The 20,001-nt window shown below is 39.4% G+C and overlaps 1 protein-coding gene and 1 long non-coding RNA gene across 2 annotated transcripts; one reads left to right on the forward strand and one right to left on the reverse strand.

Annotated features, from left to right (window-relative positions):
* Positions 1–7,189: 7,189 nt before the first annotated feature.
* Positions 7,190–7,718, forward strand: LOC130014021 (uncharacterized). The gene is made up of 2 exons (XM_056102797.1): positions 7,190–7,325; positions 7,492–7,718. Exons 1-2 carry the CDS (start codon positions 7,190–7,192, stop codon positions 7,716–7,718), a joined length of 363 nt encoding a protein of 120 aa, XP_055958772.1.
* Positions 7,719–7,840: 122 nt separating this feature from the next.
* LOC126830227 (uncharacterized) lies at positions 7,841–13,378 on the reverse strand. Its single transcript, XR_007683766.2, has 3 exons — positions 13,220–13,378; positions 9,575–9,714; positions 7,841–8,302 (listed from the first exon to the last, which is right to left on the reverse strand). It is a non-coding gene; the product is annotated as an uncharacterized LOC126830227 (long non-coding RNA).
* Between the last annotated feature and the right edge of the window lie 6,623 nt (positions 13,379–20,001).

Here is a 20,001-nt window from a genome sequence, read left to right on the forward strand (position 1 = left end):
GAATGGTTCAGCGATACTTTGATTTAATCAAATATGGAGGACCGAGACTTAGCTTCGATCAACCAGTACGGTGGTTGAAATTATTGCACACGTCTGTCAAACCTTCAAAGGCTAATATCTTCGCTTGCAATAGAGTAATTTGAATGAAATTTTCAAATTATTCATTTATATTATCTATGTTTGAACTATTAAAGCACGAATGGCTAGTTCTTTATCTAAATCTTACATAATGTATCTTTTTAACGTATGAGAATGTTTTGTGAAACTTGAGCCCGAATTGTTTTTAACTTCTCATATCAAAGCTAAAGTTTAAACTTAAATTCTAAAAAAAAGAACTTGGAAGAGGATAATCCAAGAATTTATTTAGGATGTAAATGGACAGCGAGTAACGACAAATTGTACAACCTTAAACATACACTATGCAAAAGCTAAATCTGCCTATTGCAGGTCTTTCTTTAGGCCTGAAATGTTATACTATTAATTAGACATTTATTAACATGACAAAACCATAATCGACTCTCGATGGCATTGGATACTCGAGATTTTAACTAGATTAAAACGGTCCGCCATTTAAAAATTTGGCCGAGAAAGTTCATCCAGATTTTCCGGCGTGGTTTCCTCTTGTCAGTGATGCAGGACGGAGGGCCTGACAAGGACAGCTGTCTGGTCGTTCAAATGGGACGAAAAACCGAGGTCCCGTGTACAAATTGGCAGTTGGAATTCGATATAAGAGTAGGCCGTAGCGCCGCTGCCCGGGCAAAATTTCCCTCATAGCACACTGTATGGCGGATGCCAGTCTTCATTAGTCCAGTTTAGGAGCAAAACAGTAGGACGTTAAACCCCATTTCATTTCCATTTAGAAATTTAATTTAAAAATGGGAAAGCGAGGCTAAGTCTCGATTATACCAGTGCCCTGGTCAAAACTACAAATAATGATAACTTCTTTTTTTATCATCTATTTTTAAATTATTATAGCAAGAATGACCAAATATTTCTCCCTCTCTCTCTCTCTCTCTCTAAATCTCTCTCTCTCTCTCTCTCTCTGCGTATATAAGTTTGTTTTTTGTGTGAAAAGGTCAACGATTAAAGGACAATATTGGTGTCAATCATTATTACATATGTGATAGAACTGGTTAAATACATTCCAAATATAATTTTAACACAGAGATCATTGCTACGGAAGACTTGTAACAAGCACGTGAACAAACGGGAAGTGACGCCAAACATGACAAACACGAGTGGTCCTTCTATATAACAGACTGAAGTAACGAGCGGTAACAGACAAACGATCGAATTTCATTTCACTGATAATTCCGTTGAAGTTGAAAAGTTATTATATGGGACGGTGAGAGGGTATCTCACAATTCAAAAATAGAATTGGCTGTCACTAGATAAGGGACACGAGAAAAAGTAGAAAAATCCCGTGCATTCCCCCGTTTTTATTCATTCTGTTCTTAATAAAAACATGGTAATGCAGGGACTTTTTCTAATTTGTTCGTTATCTTTTATCTACTGACAGCCAATTCTTTTTTTGAATTGTCAGATATCCTTTCATCGTCTCATATAACAACTTTTCATCTTCAGCGGAATTATCAGTGAAATGAAATTCGATCGTTTGTCTGTTACCGCTTGTTACTTCAGTCAGTTATATAGAAGGACAACTCATGTTTGTCATGTTTGACGTCACTTCCCGTTTCTTCACGCGCTTGTTACACATCTCACGTAGCAATGATCTCTGTGTTAAAATTATATTTGGGATGTATTTAACGAGCTCTATCACATATTTTATAATGACTGACACCAATATTGTCCTTTAAACCAGTGAAGATGTAAACAATGAATTAATGACCTCATCATTGGGTGGTGAAGTGTCAAACCAAGTTGATGTTATTTAGGCCTAATCTGTTCATTACCCTGACAGCCACGTGAACTCAAGTCATGTGAACTCAGGATTTGTTTAAATAAAAGACATATACACGTGGCCATGTTGTTGTTTGTCTTACATCGAGGTTAAATTAGAACACCCATGGCCGTTGTACGAGCTTTTGAGGGCATTTATTCGATTCGACTGGTTAGATGAAGTAAGTGAAATGAAGTGGGGTTTAACGTCCTACACTACTGCATCAACTCTGTTTATTATATGTCGATATCGAGACTTGAAATGAAATGGAGTTTAACGTCCTACTGTTCTGCTCCTATATTGGGCTAATGAAGACGGGCATATACCATACAGTGTGCTATGAGGGAAATTTTGCCCAGGCAGCGGCACTATCGCCTATTCTTATATCGAATTCCAACTGCCAAGGGATCTTTAACGTGCATTCCAACGTATACACGGGACCTCGGTTTTTTCGTCTCATCCGAAAGACTAGACTAGACAGCTGTCCTTGTCAGGCCCTCCGTTCTGCACCACTGACAAGGGGGAACTACGCCGAAAAATCTGGATGAACTTTCTCGGCCAATGCAGGGATCGAACACCCGACCTCCTAGCGAGCCAGCGTCTAACCCACTTAGCCACCGTGGCTCCCATAACGTCTCCAGTAATATTGTTGAGAGACGGAATGTCCAATGCTATTTAGTCTTCAGCAAAGCCGAACACATCCATTTATATACGCGTAGTTTTTAATGGATTTTGTTCAGATGTGGTGTAAAGTACTGGAGACAAAAGCCGTCGTTCCTGAGTTACCCCCCCACCCCACCCCACCCCACCCCAACGTCCTTTTTCAAAATTCTTGTTAACGCTATAGGCTACAGTTTTGTTTAACAGATACGGTTTGAAGCTTGGGGGCCATGAGCGAACGGGCCCTGTCGATTTTCAGCGCATCGCAACTAGGCTGGAGTCCAACCATGAAACTTTTCGATTGTTTTTGTTATGTATAACAATCGTTGTTAAACTAAATCGGGGAGATTTTGATTTCACAGTTCTTACGTTTTTTTGAAACAGGTTTCGAAGTGTTTTGGTTCTATTATGCAAGATCTTTTACGACGTCCCAAAGTAAACGTACGGTGCTAAAAGCACCTTAAAATAGGTTTTAAATGTTCCTATTATTAATTAGAACAGGTTTCGCTTTGTTTTTATATTTTACGTTGACATTTTATTGCTTTAAATCCTCCTAGTGCAAAAACGGAAAAAATTGATCTTTTAATCTCTGGGATTTCCAAGAACAAAGGTGAATTTAGCAAGTTTACATTTTTATTGCAAGAGTGGTTATTTTCGATCATTTTCAGCATGTTTTCATGAAACAAGAATGGCTGCGCATTTACTTTTAGTGCAAATGACCTCATTTGACCTTTGATCCCGAATACCTCGAAAACGCACCAACGGCGGACTGATTACCATTCGGCGTCGTATTCTACGCAAAAAACTGGGTCTGGTTTTGTGCCATTTGATGGACCCCCCCCCCCCCCGAACTGAGAATCCAGACTAAACGTTACGTTCCGGATTTTCGAATCCCGACACCTCCACCACCTTCCCAGCGCGATACAGGGTACAGTGTCATCTATTTTTTTTGCACAGTAAGTGTGAAGATTTAGGGTCATGAGTGGGCAAAACCTATCCATATTTAGCATTCGGCGACCTCCCCCCCCCGCTCCTTTATGGAAACGCGGTAAGCGTGATGTAGACAACAGTTTTTAACATTTTAACATATGTGTTGAAATTGGGTTAGACGCAATTGGGAAAGATGAATACGTTCAATTTTTAGTAATCTTTCTGTTCTGGAGTTATATTATGAGTCTTTTCAAATAAGCTGAAGATACAAGTGCTAAATCATTAGGCCTTAAACGTTACATAAATGAATAATTAGACATTTATTTACATGTGAAAAGACCATAATTAACCCTCCAGACCATTGGATGCTTTTCATTTTCAATATAATAGCGTATTTCCACGCTTTGAATTTAAAAAAAAGTTAGGGACCGTAAGTATTATTCAGACCTCGATCGATATCTTTTCAATTTATAAACCAATATGTTTCTGTCTTGTAGATCACCGAACAATCACATCAAATGTTTCTTCTTCTTGTCGGGCGTATCGCCCGCTTCCACCTGAAATGATATCGTAGCTAAAGAAAACAAAAATATATAAAAGAATAAAAAAAATTAAACTGCACTGTAAAAGGGTTTTTATTTTTAAAGTATTGTTTTCGTTTTTCGTGGAGAAGGCAAGACAAATGATTGATGAAACGGTGTTTTGTGAGAATTATTTTATTCTATGAAGAATATTTTATCGATAAATCCATAAATGAATATGACTGGAAAACGGGCCTATTTAACCCATGTCCTATAAATAAAAACAATTCAATTTTAAGATAAAAGATGTGCAAGGATAATCAAAAATAGTGAAATTTACAAGTACTTCGCTATAATAATGATTACAAATTACTAATTTTAAATACCTTTTAGAGATGTTTGGGTAACAAAAACCTATTTACTTACTTTTAAACGCCTTCTCTAGAAATCATTTATCTTTCGTCAACAAATAAATGTCAAATACGTGTATATATAAGTAAAGTCATTGTAGCACCTGTTAACCCTTGACAGCAATAATGAAATTAACACACCGTTTATTAGGCTGTATCAACTTCCCCATACGTCTGATCCGGAACTACCTGCGCCCAAATCAATGTAACGCCAAATATCACAGACTATTAAATCTTGTTTAATGGCACGTCAGTACCAACAGGGATCAATGAAATTACACGATATTTATTTCAAAAATTTAAAAACAAAGTATCACAGATCAGTAAATTATTCACAATTAAAATTTATGATAAAAGTCTATCTCATTTAAAAAAAATCTAGCAGTGGTCCATATAAACCCGGTTGGGCAAACAGATTGTGCGATTTTTGGTGCAGAGTTGAAAAATGATTCAAGCTAAAACATACCATTACATATGCTAAACATTCCAATCGAACGATCGTTCAACTTTCACACCTATCATGTCTTACACTCAGTGAAGGGTGTAGGATGTCTAATCTATTTTAAATTCAATTTACTCCGGAATGCATAATTGCAATAAATCTTGATTAACAGAACTGTTTTAAATATTTCCCTATAACATATCTCAAGTAATAGACAGGTTTCAGAAATTGATTAATATTGCTTCTCTAATTACTTAAACATGCACCATGGAAGAGCTAAATCTGCCTATTGCGGGTCTTTCTTTATAGGTCTGAAATGTTTTCTAAATTATTAATTAGACATTAATTAACTTATCCAGACCATAATCAACTCTTGATGGCATCGCTATCCTGCGATATTTAGTGGATTTGAATACATTTCGTGATGGATGATTGAACGTAAAACTGGATAATCGAGACTTTGTTTATTGTTTTACCAACGTGAGTAATGACGTTCAAGGCTAGCTTGAAATTGCATCGCTAATATATTGGGTCAAAGTGAAGCAATTTGACTGAAATTTTCTGCATATTTTGTTTTCATTATCTATGTTTTACCTATTTTAGCGAGAACAGTCAGCGCTTATTTAGTCGGGGGGGGGGGGGGTAGATGGCCGCATGGCCGAATGGTTAGCACGTGCACGCTGTATCATAAGGCCTGTCATTGCGTCAACTGGCGTGATTTCGATTCCCAGGTTGTACATGACAATGAGTAGGGTCGCCTGTCCAACCTCGTGGGTTTTTTCCGGGTACTACTTTAAACCCCTTATCTCTCTATATATTGTGGAACGCCATCCATTTATCATCATCAATAGAAGGCTTAATCTCGCTTTAACTACGTACATTTTATCAAGGCCTTCACGTAATACCCTGCATATTTCGACACTAATTTCAATTGGGTATTCACATTGGGAGCTTATCAGATTCCTCAATCATCGCGAATACCAATGGTGCCACTTTTATGAAAATCCAAAAGTAATCGACCACTTTACAGACAAAATGACGTGAAAAGTAACTCATGCAAAATCAGGGCCCGCGACATAGCACACTGTTTGGCGTATGCCGGTCTTCATTAGCCCGGTTGGGGCATAAAAGTAAGACGTTAAACACCATTTCATTTCATTTCTTCAATCAGACAAGGGATCACGGTGGCTAAGTGGGTAAGACGCTGGCTCGCTAGCCTGGAGGTCCCTGCATTGGCCGAGAAAGTTCATCCAGATTTTCCGGCGTGGTTTCCCCTTGTCAGTGATGCAGGACGGAGGGTCTGACAAGGACAGCTATCTAGTCGTGCGGATGGGACGAAAAACGAGGTCCCGTGTACACGTTGGCGTGCACGTAAAAGATTCCTTGGCAGTTGGAATTCGATATAAGAGTAGGCCGTACCGCCGCTGCCCGGGCAAAATTTCCCTCATCGCACACTTTATGGCGTATGCCCGTCTTCATTTGCCCAGTAAGAACACGATAACCTGATGGGTCGAAGTGACTAGATGCAAACTCAAAATACTTCAAAGTGGGTGGGGTGGCACTCAAACCTCTATCAAATAAATTGAGTGTTTTTTTAGAACATGCTGGAACTCTTAGGCTCATAATTTTTATATGCAGTTAAAGGCCACGCTTCGTCTTGAGGCCGTATATTCGTTGCCTGCCTACGCAATCTTTACAGTTCTTGCACTTAACCACACTCTCTTCTATTCTATTTACATTTGTGTTTGGTGTCATGGAGTATTTGTATTGATGGACCCAAGGCTACTCAGTGAGTAAGACGGCGAGTAAGAGAGAGAGAGAGAGAGAGAGAGAGAGGGAAAAGAGAGAGAGATGGGGTTTAACGTCTAATCGACACAAACTAGGTCATTTCGGGACTAGCATATGGTTTAATTTTATTTCAATAATTCGCTTGCGCGTAGGAGTCTTTAGGACCCGGAGAAAACCCAGGAGGTTGGACAGGCGACCCTGCTCCTTGTCACGTACAACCGGGGAATCGAAACCACGCCAGTTGACTCAATGACATACTTTATGATACAGCGTGCACACGCTAACCATTCAGCCACCCAACCCCCATGGGACAAAGGCAGAGGCTCCGTGTACATATTGGTGTACACGTAAAATATTCCTTGGCAAATGGAATTCGATACAAGAGTGAGTCGTAGTGCCACTGTTCAAGCAAAATTTCCCTTATGCCCGTCTTCATTAGGACGTTAAACATCATTTCATTTCATTCTTATTCTATTGCCAGTTCTGTTGGGTGACAGTGCTTGTGGTGAAGGTGGTGATTGTGGTATGGGTTTGATTAATGTATGGGTGTAATGATGGTGGTGGTGGTGGCGATGGTAATGGTGGTGAAGATGGTGATAATGGTGGTGGTGAAGGTGGTGTTAATGGTGATGGTGGTGGTGGTGGTGATAACCGTGGTGTTAATGGCGTTGAAGGTAGTGATAATGGTGTGGTAATGGTGGTGAAGATGGTGTTAATGGTGGTGGTGAAGGTGGTGATAATGGTAGTGAAGATGGTGTTAATAGTGGTGGTGGTGGTGGTGATAACGGTGGTGTTAATGGCAGTGAAGGTAGTGATAATGGTGTGGTAATGGTGGTGAAGATGGTGGTAATGATGGTGATGATGGTGGTAAGGGTGGTGATAATGGTGGTGAAGATGGTCGTAATGGTGGTGTTAATGGTGGTGGTGAAGGTGGTGTTAATGGTGGTGATGATGGTGGTAATGATGGTGAACATGGTGGTAATGGTGGCGGTGATTGTGGTGAAGATGGTGGTAATGAAGGTGAAGGTGGTGATGGTGGTATGGGCGTGATGAGTGTATGGGTATAATGATGGTGGTGAGTGTGGTGATAGTGGTGGTGATGGCGGTGAATGTGGTGGTGATGGTGAAGGTGGTGAATGTAATGATGTTGGTATGGGTGTAAGGATATATGTGTAAACTCAATGCCAACTAAATGATTAAACATATTTTATAATATTCATTACACAATTATGTTTTACTTCGTCGTGCAGAACACAATGTTTTATACCAAATGTTTTATACCAAATGTTTTATACCAAATGAAATCAGTTTAATTTCATACAGTTTCCACTAAGAACATTTTAAAAGGGCATTTAAAAATCTTTTCATCGTTAGTCATAATCATTTGAATCTGATCAGTAAATATTTTCCCGGGAAGTTCCGCACATATTCCATCACCGTAAATACTTTGTCCTAAGTAACAGTTATCGCCTTCATGACATTTCACAGCACCAGCGGGGACACCCTTCCTCGGATTACCGTATTCCCACTTTAAAGAGGCTCCACTAGGGTTAACGAGAACATTGAACTCTGTTGAGCTCTTAACAGCATCGTCTACTTCGTATTTACAGGAATTGTCTGTTGGTCTCAGTGTACCAGGTATTCTTTGTCCCTGAAATAATATATGAAATAACTATTATGAGACGTATTCAAACACGTTTTGTATTATTATGTTATTGTTTTGTTTTCTAACACCTTTATTAGATCGATCACCTGTTCTCTAAATTCTCACAACACGACACATGGCTTAACCACAGGGGACCACCGTGACTAAGTGGGTAAGGCGCTCGCTAGCCTGGAGGTCGGGTGTTCGATCCCTGCATTGGCCGAGAAAGTTCATCCAGATTTTCCGGTGTGATTCTCCCTTGTCAGTGATGCAGGACGGAGGGCCTGGCAAGGACAGCTGTCTAGTCGTTCGGATGGGACGAAAAACCGAGGTCCCGTGTACACATTGGCGTGCACGTAAAAGATCCCGTAGTGCCACTGTCCGGGCAAAATTTCCCTCATAGCACACTGTATGGCGTATGCCCGTCTTCATTAGCCCATTTCGGAGCAGAACAGTAGGACGTTAAACCCATTTCATTTCATTTCATTTACGGCTTAACCACAGTCGCCTGTTGCGTGGAAAATCTCTTTCAAAAATATCATTAATCTGTGAATAAGTAAAATGTCTGAATTTCTATCTACATGTATACGGGATATCCAAATAACTGGTCTAAACCCGATTTTCTAAAACAGGGGAAATAACTGGCCTGATACCGATTTTCTAAACCAGGGGAAATAACTCGTCTGAAACCCACTGAAGGTGAGAAACGTTTGTCCAACTTAGGTGGGAGTCAATGTTCGCTACACTAGATTCCTTCAACTAGTCGAAATATTTATTAATTCTTACTAGTCTGTAAATCAATTTCCGAATAATATTCAACAATCTGATGTTGTCTCAGGCCCGTGGCTAGCGGGAGGGGGGGGGGACTGCCAAACAAATGTCAATCGGCTTTATGGGGCGCCCATACTGATATGGGCACGTTGGCGGTGCACCCCCCCCCCACGCTAGCTACGGGTCTGTGTCTCAACAATTTGATAAAACAAAACATATTAAATGTCAGACGTTTAATAATCAGGTCGCTTAGGTAAAAAAAAAACAATCGGATCTATTATCCCGTGAAACTGAAATAGGTAAACTCCTAAAGCAATCAGAGGCGGCCATTTTGAATCCAAAATGGCGCGTACAATAAGGTCAGATGGCTTCTGTCGCGCTCTTATTCGATAGAGGGCATCAAAAACTACCTACATGCCAATGTTCAGGTTTTCTGTGAAAATATCGACCTAATCTACCTGAATAAAATGAGAGTCCGTAAAATAAACTAAATAAATTGATGCCTACCCCCTTCGAGGACACTACCACCTCGCAGAAGTAAAAGAGGGAAGCGCCATTAGGCCTGATTGGGACGGCTGTAGATGGTATGGCTCCTTTAACTACTCCTTCCCACTGTAATCCAGTTATCTTTTGTACACGGGTCAACCCTGAAAATAAAAATATAAATGAAATGAAATGAAATGAAATGGGGTTTAACGTCCTACTGTTCTGCTCCTAACCTGGGCTAATGAAGACGGGCATACGCCATACAGTGTGCTATGAGGGAAATTTTGCCCGGACAGCGGCACTACGGCCTACTCTTATATCGAATTCCAACTGCCAAGGGATCTTTTACGTGCACGCCAATGTGTACACGGGACCTCGGTTTTTCGTCCCATCCGAACGACTAGACAGCTTTCCTTGTCAGCCCCTCAGTCCTGCATCACTGACAAGGGAGAACCACGCCGGAAAATCTGGATGAACTTTCTCGGCCAATGCAGGGATCGAACACCCGACCTCCAGGCTAGCGAGCTAGCGTCTTACCCACTTAGCCACGTGATCCCCAAAATAAAAATATACAATTAGTTAACAGTCTGGGCGGATTCTGGATTTTCAGGAGGGGGTGGGGGGATGTCAGATCTACATATTGAAGGGACATTTCATGAATTTAATTTAATGAGAAAATGAAATGCTGCAGCTTCCATCTCCGATCATTTTTTCCCTGGAGCCCCAAAGTTAAGGCCGTCTCCTTGACAGCCCCTGACAAGACGCTATTCTAGGTCCTCCTTCCTGCATTACAAGGTAAATCTGTGGGAAAGTTCTCGGTCAACAACTGGATCTTAACCAGAACTTCCGTCCACTGGACCAATGTGAATCACAAGAGGCGTTACACTATAAAAGTAACGTAATGCTGAGATTTATATAATTTAATGTTTATAAAGTGACGTATATCCGGGTTGTATGATGGATATAAGGATGTTTTTAACAGTTTTATGTCGGGTTCACAGGTGTGTTGAATCGTGACAACATAAAACAGCAAGGGGTATAATGATAAAATACTTATAGGTCTTATAAGATGTTAATATAACACCATTGTTTTATTTTATTCCCTTAAAAGAAAGTAGAATTCGCAGGAAGGCGCACAAGTCGGGCTGTATGTGTCGTTTCATTAAAAACATCGAGCTGTTTGATCCGGGGCGTTGGATGGCCGAATGGATAGTACGTATGCGCTGTATCATAAGATCTGTCATTGAGACAACTGGCGGGGTTTCGATTCCCCAGTTGTATGTGACAAGGAGTAGGGTCGCCTTTTCTCCGGTTCCTCCCACTGATAAAGAACCCTACGCGCAAGCGAATTATTGAAATAAAACTGAATCATGTGTTAGTCCAAAAATAACTTAGTTTGTGTCGAGTAAACGTTAAACCCCATTCCTCTCTCTCTCTGTTTCATCCGTTTTGGTCAGTAACTCCGCTGTCCGAAGAATAAGCCAAGTAGTCACAAATGTATTACCAACATTTACTAGGTCAGACATTCTGCTGTTTTGACCCGTTTCGACCAGTAACTCTGTCGTCCAAATATGAAAGCGTTTTGCGGTCACACTCAGAGATCGTGGTGCTTTTATCCCTTGGTCAAACTTGGTCAAACATCGTGCTGTTTTTACCCGTTTCGGTCATCCGCCGTCTAAAGAACAAACTGGCCCGTTATCCATATATCATCAAGTTGTAGTCGGTCAGACTCAGAGATCGTAACTTCGGTCAGTAACTTCCTCACCAACATATTAAAGTTACAATTTCATATTTTCTAAAAAAGTCAAAACATAATTATTTCTATGTCTTTTGCTCAATAGGTTGTCAACTCACTATTATACAATCATAGGTGTCATTCTCACACTTTAAAATCATAACACCGGAAATAATAACACAATTACCTCCCAATTACCTCCATTGTTTTCTATTCTCCAGCATGGAGTAGTTATCTTCAAACGTTTGAATTTGAAGATGAAAATTATATTTTTGCCAATTTCTCAACTGGCAATAGTGAATTATAGGATTAATAGGATTATTCTTTAACAAGATAGGACTGTTTATAGATACAATCTATTTTAAGGCGGGGGTTTGGATAGTTGAATGGTTAGCACGTGCGTACTGTATCATAAAGTCTGTCATTGAGTCTACTGGCGTGGTTTCGAATCCCCGGTTTTACGTGGCAAGGAATAGGGTCGCCTGTCCAACCTCTTGGGTTTTCTCCAGGTCCTCCGGTTTCCTCCCACTGCTAAAGACCCCTACACGCAAGCGAATTATTGAAATATAATCTAACCATGTGTTAGTCCCGAAATGACCTAGTTTGTGTCGAGTGGACGTTAAACCCCATTTCTCTCTCTCTCTATTTTAAGGCTTTATTTTAATAATTTTTAAAAATATAACTTAAAAATATGAAATTGCAACTTTAAAATTGTGCTGATTTGACCCGCTTTGGTCAGTATCACCACCGCCATAAGAATCAACCGAGAAAACATACTGGTTTAGTACAAAAGTTACATTATTGTATGACTATAGGTGGGGCTATATAAAGGGTGTGCAGATTTGGTCAGGATTGACCTCGAAATAAGGAAAATGCACGTATGTGCGACTAACACAAGCAATGTTGATGTTTCAAGTAAAACCAATGTTAACTTTAATATCAATCTCTCTCTCTCTCTCTCTCTCCCTCTCAATAATTGGTTGAATTCAGAATGTAAATAATTTAAATATAAATTAACTGCAGTGAAATCTTAACGAGGGGTTCACGTGTTACTGCACAGTTATTTACGTCAATGGTGACAATCGTTTAAACTATATCTAATGATTTTAGAACTCGAGGAGCCTGAGGCAAGTCAGGTTCACGAACACCTCGACATAGAAATTACATTACAGGTCAAATTACAAAGCAACCTAAAATAAATGACAAAAATATCAAGTTAGATTCCTAAATAGGCGTGTGAAGAATTGTTTTCCACTTTTTACATGAGTAATACCATAAATGAAATGGGGTTTAACGTCCTATTGTTACGCTCCGACTGGGCTAATGAAGACGGGCATACGCCATAGAGCGTGCTATGAGAAAAATTTGGTCACGACAGTGGAGCTACTGCGTACTCTTATATAGAATTCTAACTACCAAAATGGTGAGGGGATGGACGAATGGTTAGTGCGTGCGCGTTGTAGCATAAGGTCTGTCATTGAATCAACTGGCGTGGTTTCGATTCACGAGACTTCCATGTGAGTGAGCCAATACACACTGAGCAATGGTTATCGTAGTTTACTAAACATTATTTTCTTAAAATTTGTATATGAATGGTAAAACAGACAAATTTCAAATGTAATTATATATAATTACATTCTGTTACACAATTGAAGTCAGAGGGATCCTTTGGCGGATCATTTCATGGAAACAACTTTTAAAAAATAAATATTTTAACGATATATCATACCAAATCAAGTGTTGGAAAAACAAGCTCAAGAATATGTATTGAGATTACAATGTTTTAATTATAAGCAATATTTGCGTTTATCTTTTAATGAAATATATGTGATTTATTTGGAGCAATATATTCCCGTTGATGCTGACGTGTCATTAAACCATATTTATCCATTGTATTAGATATAATAAAAGTGGTAAAGTAGTTTACTAACCTAGAACAAGAAACCAAAAAGGCCAGAACATTTGTGTTTCTTGTGATTCAGCTATCCAATTCACAAACCTTATTCGTTGTGAAACAACTCGCTTGATTGATGTTCAGCTAGAAATTTACGCCTTATATACTTCAGTTAACCGACTCGTCCAATCCGGTACACTAGGATGGGGTTCACCGGTTACGACAAGAAAAGTTTATTGTTGTGTCGTCGTTGATGATGATTAATGAATAATAATAGTTTTTGTAATTCTGTATTTAGGTAAACGAGTGAATCATCTTTATTAAACTATTAATACATGCTCTTAAGTGTCCCGAGGGCAGGTTGCGGGAATATCATCCTAATTAATGCAATAGTTAAAGGGGCTAAATATTTGGGACCTAGAAATTGACACAAATGGGCCGCAACGCATACAATAATGTAATATGAATGTATATAAATTGATTTACATTCAATCGTTTCTGTTTTTACTGTAATTTCTAATCAGTTAGGTTCGGCGAAATACGCAAGTATTCTCAATCGAATTTCAATCTCTAGCGTCGGGTTATTCATGTCTACGCCGATAGTATTTATTGGGTATGCTTTCCAGATAAGAATATGATGTCACCATTTGACATGACTTGTGGAATATGCCTAGCCTCGTTTTTCGAGTCCCTTATTACAAATAGCGCTGAACCGCATTATGGTACACGATTCGTGTACCAATTGTAAAATGTTTATTTTGTCTTTAAATATTGGATATCAGAAGGCCATCTTTTCCCGGTAAGATCACAACACCAATGTTGATTTAAACCGACAAATAAATCGTGTTTTCAATGTCGAAGATTTTGGATGATATTGAGTTAGAGACCTAGCTACTTTAAACTGATATTTAAGGGAGGTTTTTTGGTTTTTCTAGCTACGGGTCTGTAAAGGGCCAGCGGTAGTAACAAAATGATCTGTGAGTAATGTATTGTATTTTAGGCATTTATATCCAAGGGCCATTTTTCTGGTTTTGCAATAATTTTTCCATATTTTCTGGTGTCATTTTACCTTGCCCTTAAGGAAGATTAATGGGAAGCAAGAACAAAAATACCCATCGTCAGTTTGTCACTTGCTGACGTTTGTTTTGTGGATTTAAAAATACGCAGTTGATGAAGGCGATAACGACGGACCGAGGAGAGCAACAAAGAACGCAACTAGATTGAGATTTATGCGCGCCCTGATGCACAGAGCGATAGCAACAGCACACCTTAAACGTGAAGGAATGTAATTTTCTATCAAGTCAAACAGCAAGTGCGTGGTAATTCATTTTAAAACTTTCAAACAGAATGATAAAAAAATACATCAAATTACGATGTAAAGAGACCTAATTAAAATGTCACCTAAATCCCTTCTATAGAAAGCATAGTGTTCATTAATAGAGAGAGAGAAAGAGAGGGAGAGAGAGGGGTCCACTCGACACAAACTAGGTCATTTCGGGACTATCTTGACTTAAATAATTTGACTGCGAGTAGGGTTCTTTAGCAATTGGAGGAAACCGGAGGACCCGGAGAAAATCCACAAGGTTTGTCTTTAATCAAGCTATTAAAGTAAAACCAAAAAATCTCCCTTAAATATCAGTTTAACTATTGCATTAATTAGGATGATATTCCCCCAACCTGCTCTCGGAACACTTAAAGGCTCAATACCACTCTTGTTGTAACTGAATAATATGTCCCAATCTTTATTCTGGTCAACAAATTGTACTATTTTACAGTATTCCTATTAATTGATGATACAAATTTCATCTTAACACACCTAAATTGGAAAAATTAACTAAATGATTTGAAAAGATTATCGTAAACCTTTTCAAATGTGACTTGGATTTAAAAATATTTTTGAACCCTCTGGACAAGTAAAATAGTATGTAATGGATAATTAACACAACAGGTAGGACACTTAAACATCTAATACTTAGAATATGGCTAGAGTGTTATTGTCCCTTTAAGAGCATGTACTAAAAGTTTTATTATAATAATTAAAAAATAGATGTTAAAAAAAGAAAATATTGAAAATTTTAGTCAAATTACTTTATTTTGAACGGAGTTTGCACTGCTAGAAGTTTGGACTAGAGGCATCAACTGTCTGTACCGCCTACGAGAATCGCCGATCGTTTGACTGACAAACGACAACTCCACCCACATATTCTCGATTATCAAGTAACCTTCTCAATGGTACCCTCGCTTGACAGGCCTTTCATCACCAGTCTTCGGTAATGACGTCAGTGACTAACGGTAAACGTCAGCTTGGTCAGCCATTTATTGATTTAATTTTAAATGGACGACCTTTTAAATCCAAGCTGTATCCAAGCCAACCTGGAGGAAAACGGCGACCCCAATACGCATCGAAGGCGCCTTTTCCAATAGACACAATACGAAGCCGAAGCCAAAGACGAACGTGCCCATAACGAGATTGGCGGACGTCCAACCAATGTCACTGGATTTTATGGGCGCCTTGCCAATCACGTCCTTATATATGAGGCGTCCCCCAAATGGTGAGGCGCATCATAATGAATCACACAACTTGATTCATGGAGCGCCCAAAACGGCGTGATCTGTGGGGTGCCTTATCCCGGAGAGCCCACGACTAGATCATGGGCGCCTAAACAAGAAACCGACCGGATACCGACACCCGAAGAAATCTACCCTGAGAAAGCCACATGGGGATTGTAAGAAATTTTCCAGGTCAAATTCACGCAAGGTGGAGATGAGATGGATTCAAGCGCGCACCAGCAGAGCCGGATTGGTTGGCCAAAGGCCCACCTGTCAGGTCATTGACCAAGGCCCACACAAGTACGCGCCGAAGGCGCACGAGCATCCGAGGGGGGTCTGGGGGAGGCAATTTTTTTTATTTCCAGATACAATTAGATAACAGAATGACCTAAGAGCACTAGGCCTATCATAAGATGAATTTGAGAATTCTCCTCTCCTTCCTTCTTTCTTTTCTTTCCTCACCCTCTCCTTTCTTTCTCTTTTCTTTTTCCTTTTTTTCTTTTTTCTTTCTCTTTTTTCTTTATAGGCTTAGGCCCACTTTTTTTAAATGAGCTTAGGCCCACCTGTCACGGACAGGTGGACAGGTGGGCCCAGTCCGGCACTGCGCACCAGACGTGATAATCTTCAAAATTCAAGTAAGTCGCACTTTATCCCGATTCCGAACTTTCCGTATTTCTCATACATTATTATAGGTACGCTAAAGTCGTATTCCTTCCTTCAAATTATCATAATATCATAATACGCCAATATCGCAAATTCAGCGCCAAAATCGAAATTTTCCGTCATTTTCATAGTTCTCAGCATGTGTAAACCCTAGCCGTGGGCCTGCTTTAAACTCACCGAGGCGTAAATGTATGATTATGATGAAAATATCTAAAAATATCCAACAAACGCGGTTACACCCACAAGAATTATTTGAACTTTCTGACGTTACTTATCACACTCGACTATTGTCTCATTATTCAGACAACAGTCAAAACTCACAGTTTCAATTAAACATACATTATGCAAGAGCTAAATCTGCCTATTTAGGCTTCATGTGTTATAGAAATTATTGATTAGACCTGTATTTACATGACAAGCTCAAGATCAACTCTGTAGACCCTCGGATGGCATGGATACAGTCTTCCATTTAAAACTAAATCAATAAATGGCTGACCAAGCTGACGTTTACCGTTAGTCACTGACGTCACTAGCGGAGATTGGTGATGAAAGACCTGCCAAGCGAGGGTATCATTGCCATTGAGAATGTTACTTGATAATCGAGAATATGTGGGTGGAGTTGTCGTCTGTCAATCAAACGATCGGCGATTCTCGTAGACAGTACAGACACAGTTGATGCCTATTTCTAGTACAAAATTCAAACAGTGATAACTCCGTTCAGAATAAAGTAATTTGACTGAAATTTTCAATATATTCTTTTTTATCATCCATTTTTGAATTATTATAGCAAGAATGGCAAACTCTTTCTTAACTAATGTTTCTTCAGCCTCTCTATATTTCATGACGGTCGTTTTCGCAAGTGACCATATTATGACATGTCACGGAAGCACGAAAAATCGCCACCTCCTAACGGAGTACAAATCGAGGGAAATCAATTATGTACATACCTATATAATTGTTAGAGCCCAAACAATTACATTTCCTGTCTGATCACCCATTAAATACTATACAATCCGTATATTACAAATTCTTGCTGGTCGTGTCGTACTCTTGCGAATCGCTGCACAGTTTCCGGAGGTGTCATTCAACCTCCAAATTTCAACAATTTAGAAAGTTGGTAAAAACTTTGAGAATATGTAGAGAGGAATAGTTTGCAAGAAGAAAATTGGAAAGGTATTGTGGCATCATGTGGCATATTGTTATATAATAAAGGTATTGTGGCATCATGTAGCATCGAAATCGTTTGTGATCGAGATGCCGATCTCTGGAGAGTTTTTTTTTTTTTTAAAACGATGAGACGAACTGTTAAAAGAGTTTGAATAAATTTTATTTTCATATTGGTAGTACAGGCTGCATTAATGCGTTGGAACTTATTGTGTTGGTATCCATTTGTGTAAAAAATAGTTTTTTTAATTGCTTATTCTGTATTTTGTTGGGGGGGGGGGGGGGCGAATGGTTAGCACGTGCGCGATGTATCATATGGCCTGTCATTGAGTCAATAAATGTAAACCATATGTTAGTCCCGAAATGACCTAGTCTGTGTCGAGTGGACGTTAACCCCCCCCCCCCTCTATCTCTCTCTCTCTCTTTCTTTATTTTGTCAGCGTAATAAGAGCGTATTGGGGTCAGGGTAGAAACGTAAAGAGTGCTACAGGTAACGGCGTCACTATGCGGGTATGATTCATGTGCCTTATCCACGCAATTTGATAAAAACACAGATCCTATTTCGTTCAAAATTTCGTTTTACTTGTCTTTACAACACTAGGATCTGGAAGAGTTGTTATATTACTCGCGTTTTGATTGAAGTGAGTGGTAAGCCAATGAAACGGTCTGTTACGGCGACATCTTGGCGTGCCATGCACGGAACTGTTTGTAAACCACTAGAAACGTCAACGCTGATTGATTAATCAATGTCTGGCGTCATAGGGTCAAAAGCCGCTCGTAAGACCCCTGACACGACCTTCGAGTGCAACTTGTCAGATCTTCATGTAGTGTAGACCATCGAAAGTACAAAAAAAACGAAACGAAATATAGATCTGTATTTGAATCAGGTTGCTATCCACGTGGCGACAACGGAGACAGCTTACCGAGAGCGGAGAGAACGCCCATGATCACGCTCTCGCTACACACACCTCGTGTCATTCATTACAATTTGACGTTGAAGATATAATGTGTGAACGTATTCTAAGACTTTAGTTAAGAATTCACTCAAGAAGTGTCTTTGATCCAGAATTTGCACATAGTTTCTTATTGATGTATTTGATACATTAAAATAACAAAAGTTTTATAAAGGGCTATATTTTAGTTAAAATTTTGAGTTAAGTCTGAGAATGTTTTTATGAATCTTGAGCCCGAATTGTTTTTAACTTCTCATATCAAATCTAAAGTTTAAACTATAATTCTAAAAAAAAAAGATGCATTATGTAAGATGTAAATCTGAAGATTACTGTTATTACTAAATTACTAATTTAGACTCTTATTCACATGACAGTCCCATAATTAATCCTCTAAAGCATCGCATGGTCGCCATTTTTAATGGATTAATATGCAATCAACATTTAATAATTTAATCTAAAAATAGATAATCGATACTTTGTTTATTATTGTATATTGTGCACACTTCAAGGATTGATCTTCATTGGCCCAGTCGGGGCAGAAGACGTTAAACCCCATTTCATTATATTTCAAAACCGAATACCTTCGCCCCGAACTTTTCAGTATCTTCATTTTAAACTAGTATAGCAGGAAAGAATAGCTCTTTATCTAAAATGGAGTGGGGTGGGGGTGGATGGCCGAATGGTTTACGCGTGCGTGCTGCATCATAAGTTTTGTCATTGAGTTAATGGGCGTGGTTTCGATTCCCCAGTTGTACGTGACAAGGAGTAGGGTCGCCTGCCCAACATCGTGGTTTTTCTGCGGGTCTTCCGGTTTCCTCCCACTGCTAAATACCCATGGTACGCGGAAGCCATTTATTGAAATAAAATTGAATCATATGTTAGTCCCGAAATGGCCTAGTTTGTGTCAAGTGGACGTTAAATTCTCTCTTGACTTAACTCTTAAGTGACCCAGGGGTTTGACGTCATAACGTCATAAAAACCATCCATGTCATAATGGTAATCCGTGATTAGGAGAACAGTTTAGTGTAGGCCTAGACAATATCACAGTTTTATTATAATTTTTAAAGACGATGCAGTACGATATTTAACTGTCAACTGTCAAACAGGAAGTAAACAAACGAGTTGATGTTTTTCTTAACGTCTGCTTCCATCGAAGGTAGGGGGGTTGGATGGCTGAATGGTTAGCGTGCGCGCGCTGTATCATAAAATCTGTCATTGAGTCGACTGGCGTGGTTTCGAATCCCCGGTTGTACGTGACAAGGAATAGGGTCGCCTGTCCAACCTCGTGGGTTTTCTCCGGGTCCTCCGGTTTCCTCCCACTGCTAAATACCCCTACGCGCAAGCGAATTATTGAAATAAAATTAAACCATATGTTAGTCCCGAAATGACCTAGTTTGTGTCGAGTGGATGTTAAACCCCATTTCTCTCTCTCTCTCTCTCCATCGAAGGTAATATCACAGACGAGTTGTCTTATTTTCATTTTCATTAT

Source organism: Patella vulgata, chromosome 8 (assembly GCF_932274485.2).
Source record: "Patella vulgata chromosome 8, xgPatVulg1.2, whole genome shotgun sequence".
Lineage (NCBI taxonomy): Eukaryota > Metazoa > Mollusca > Gastropoda > Patellidae > Patella > Patella vulgata.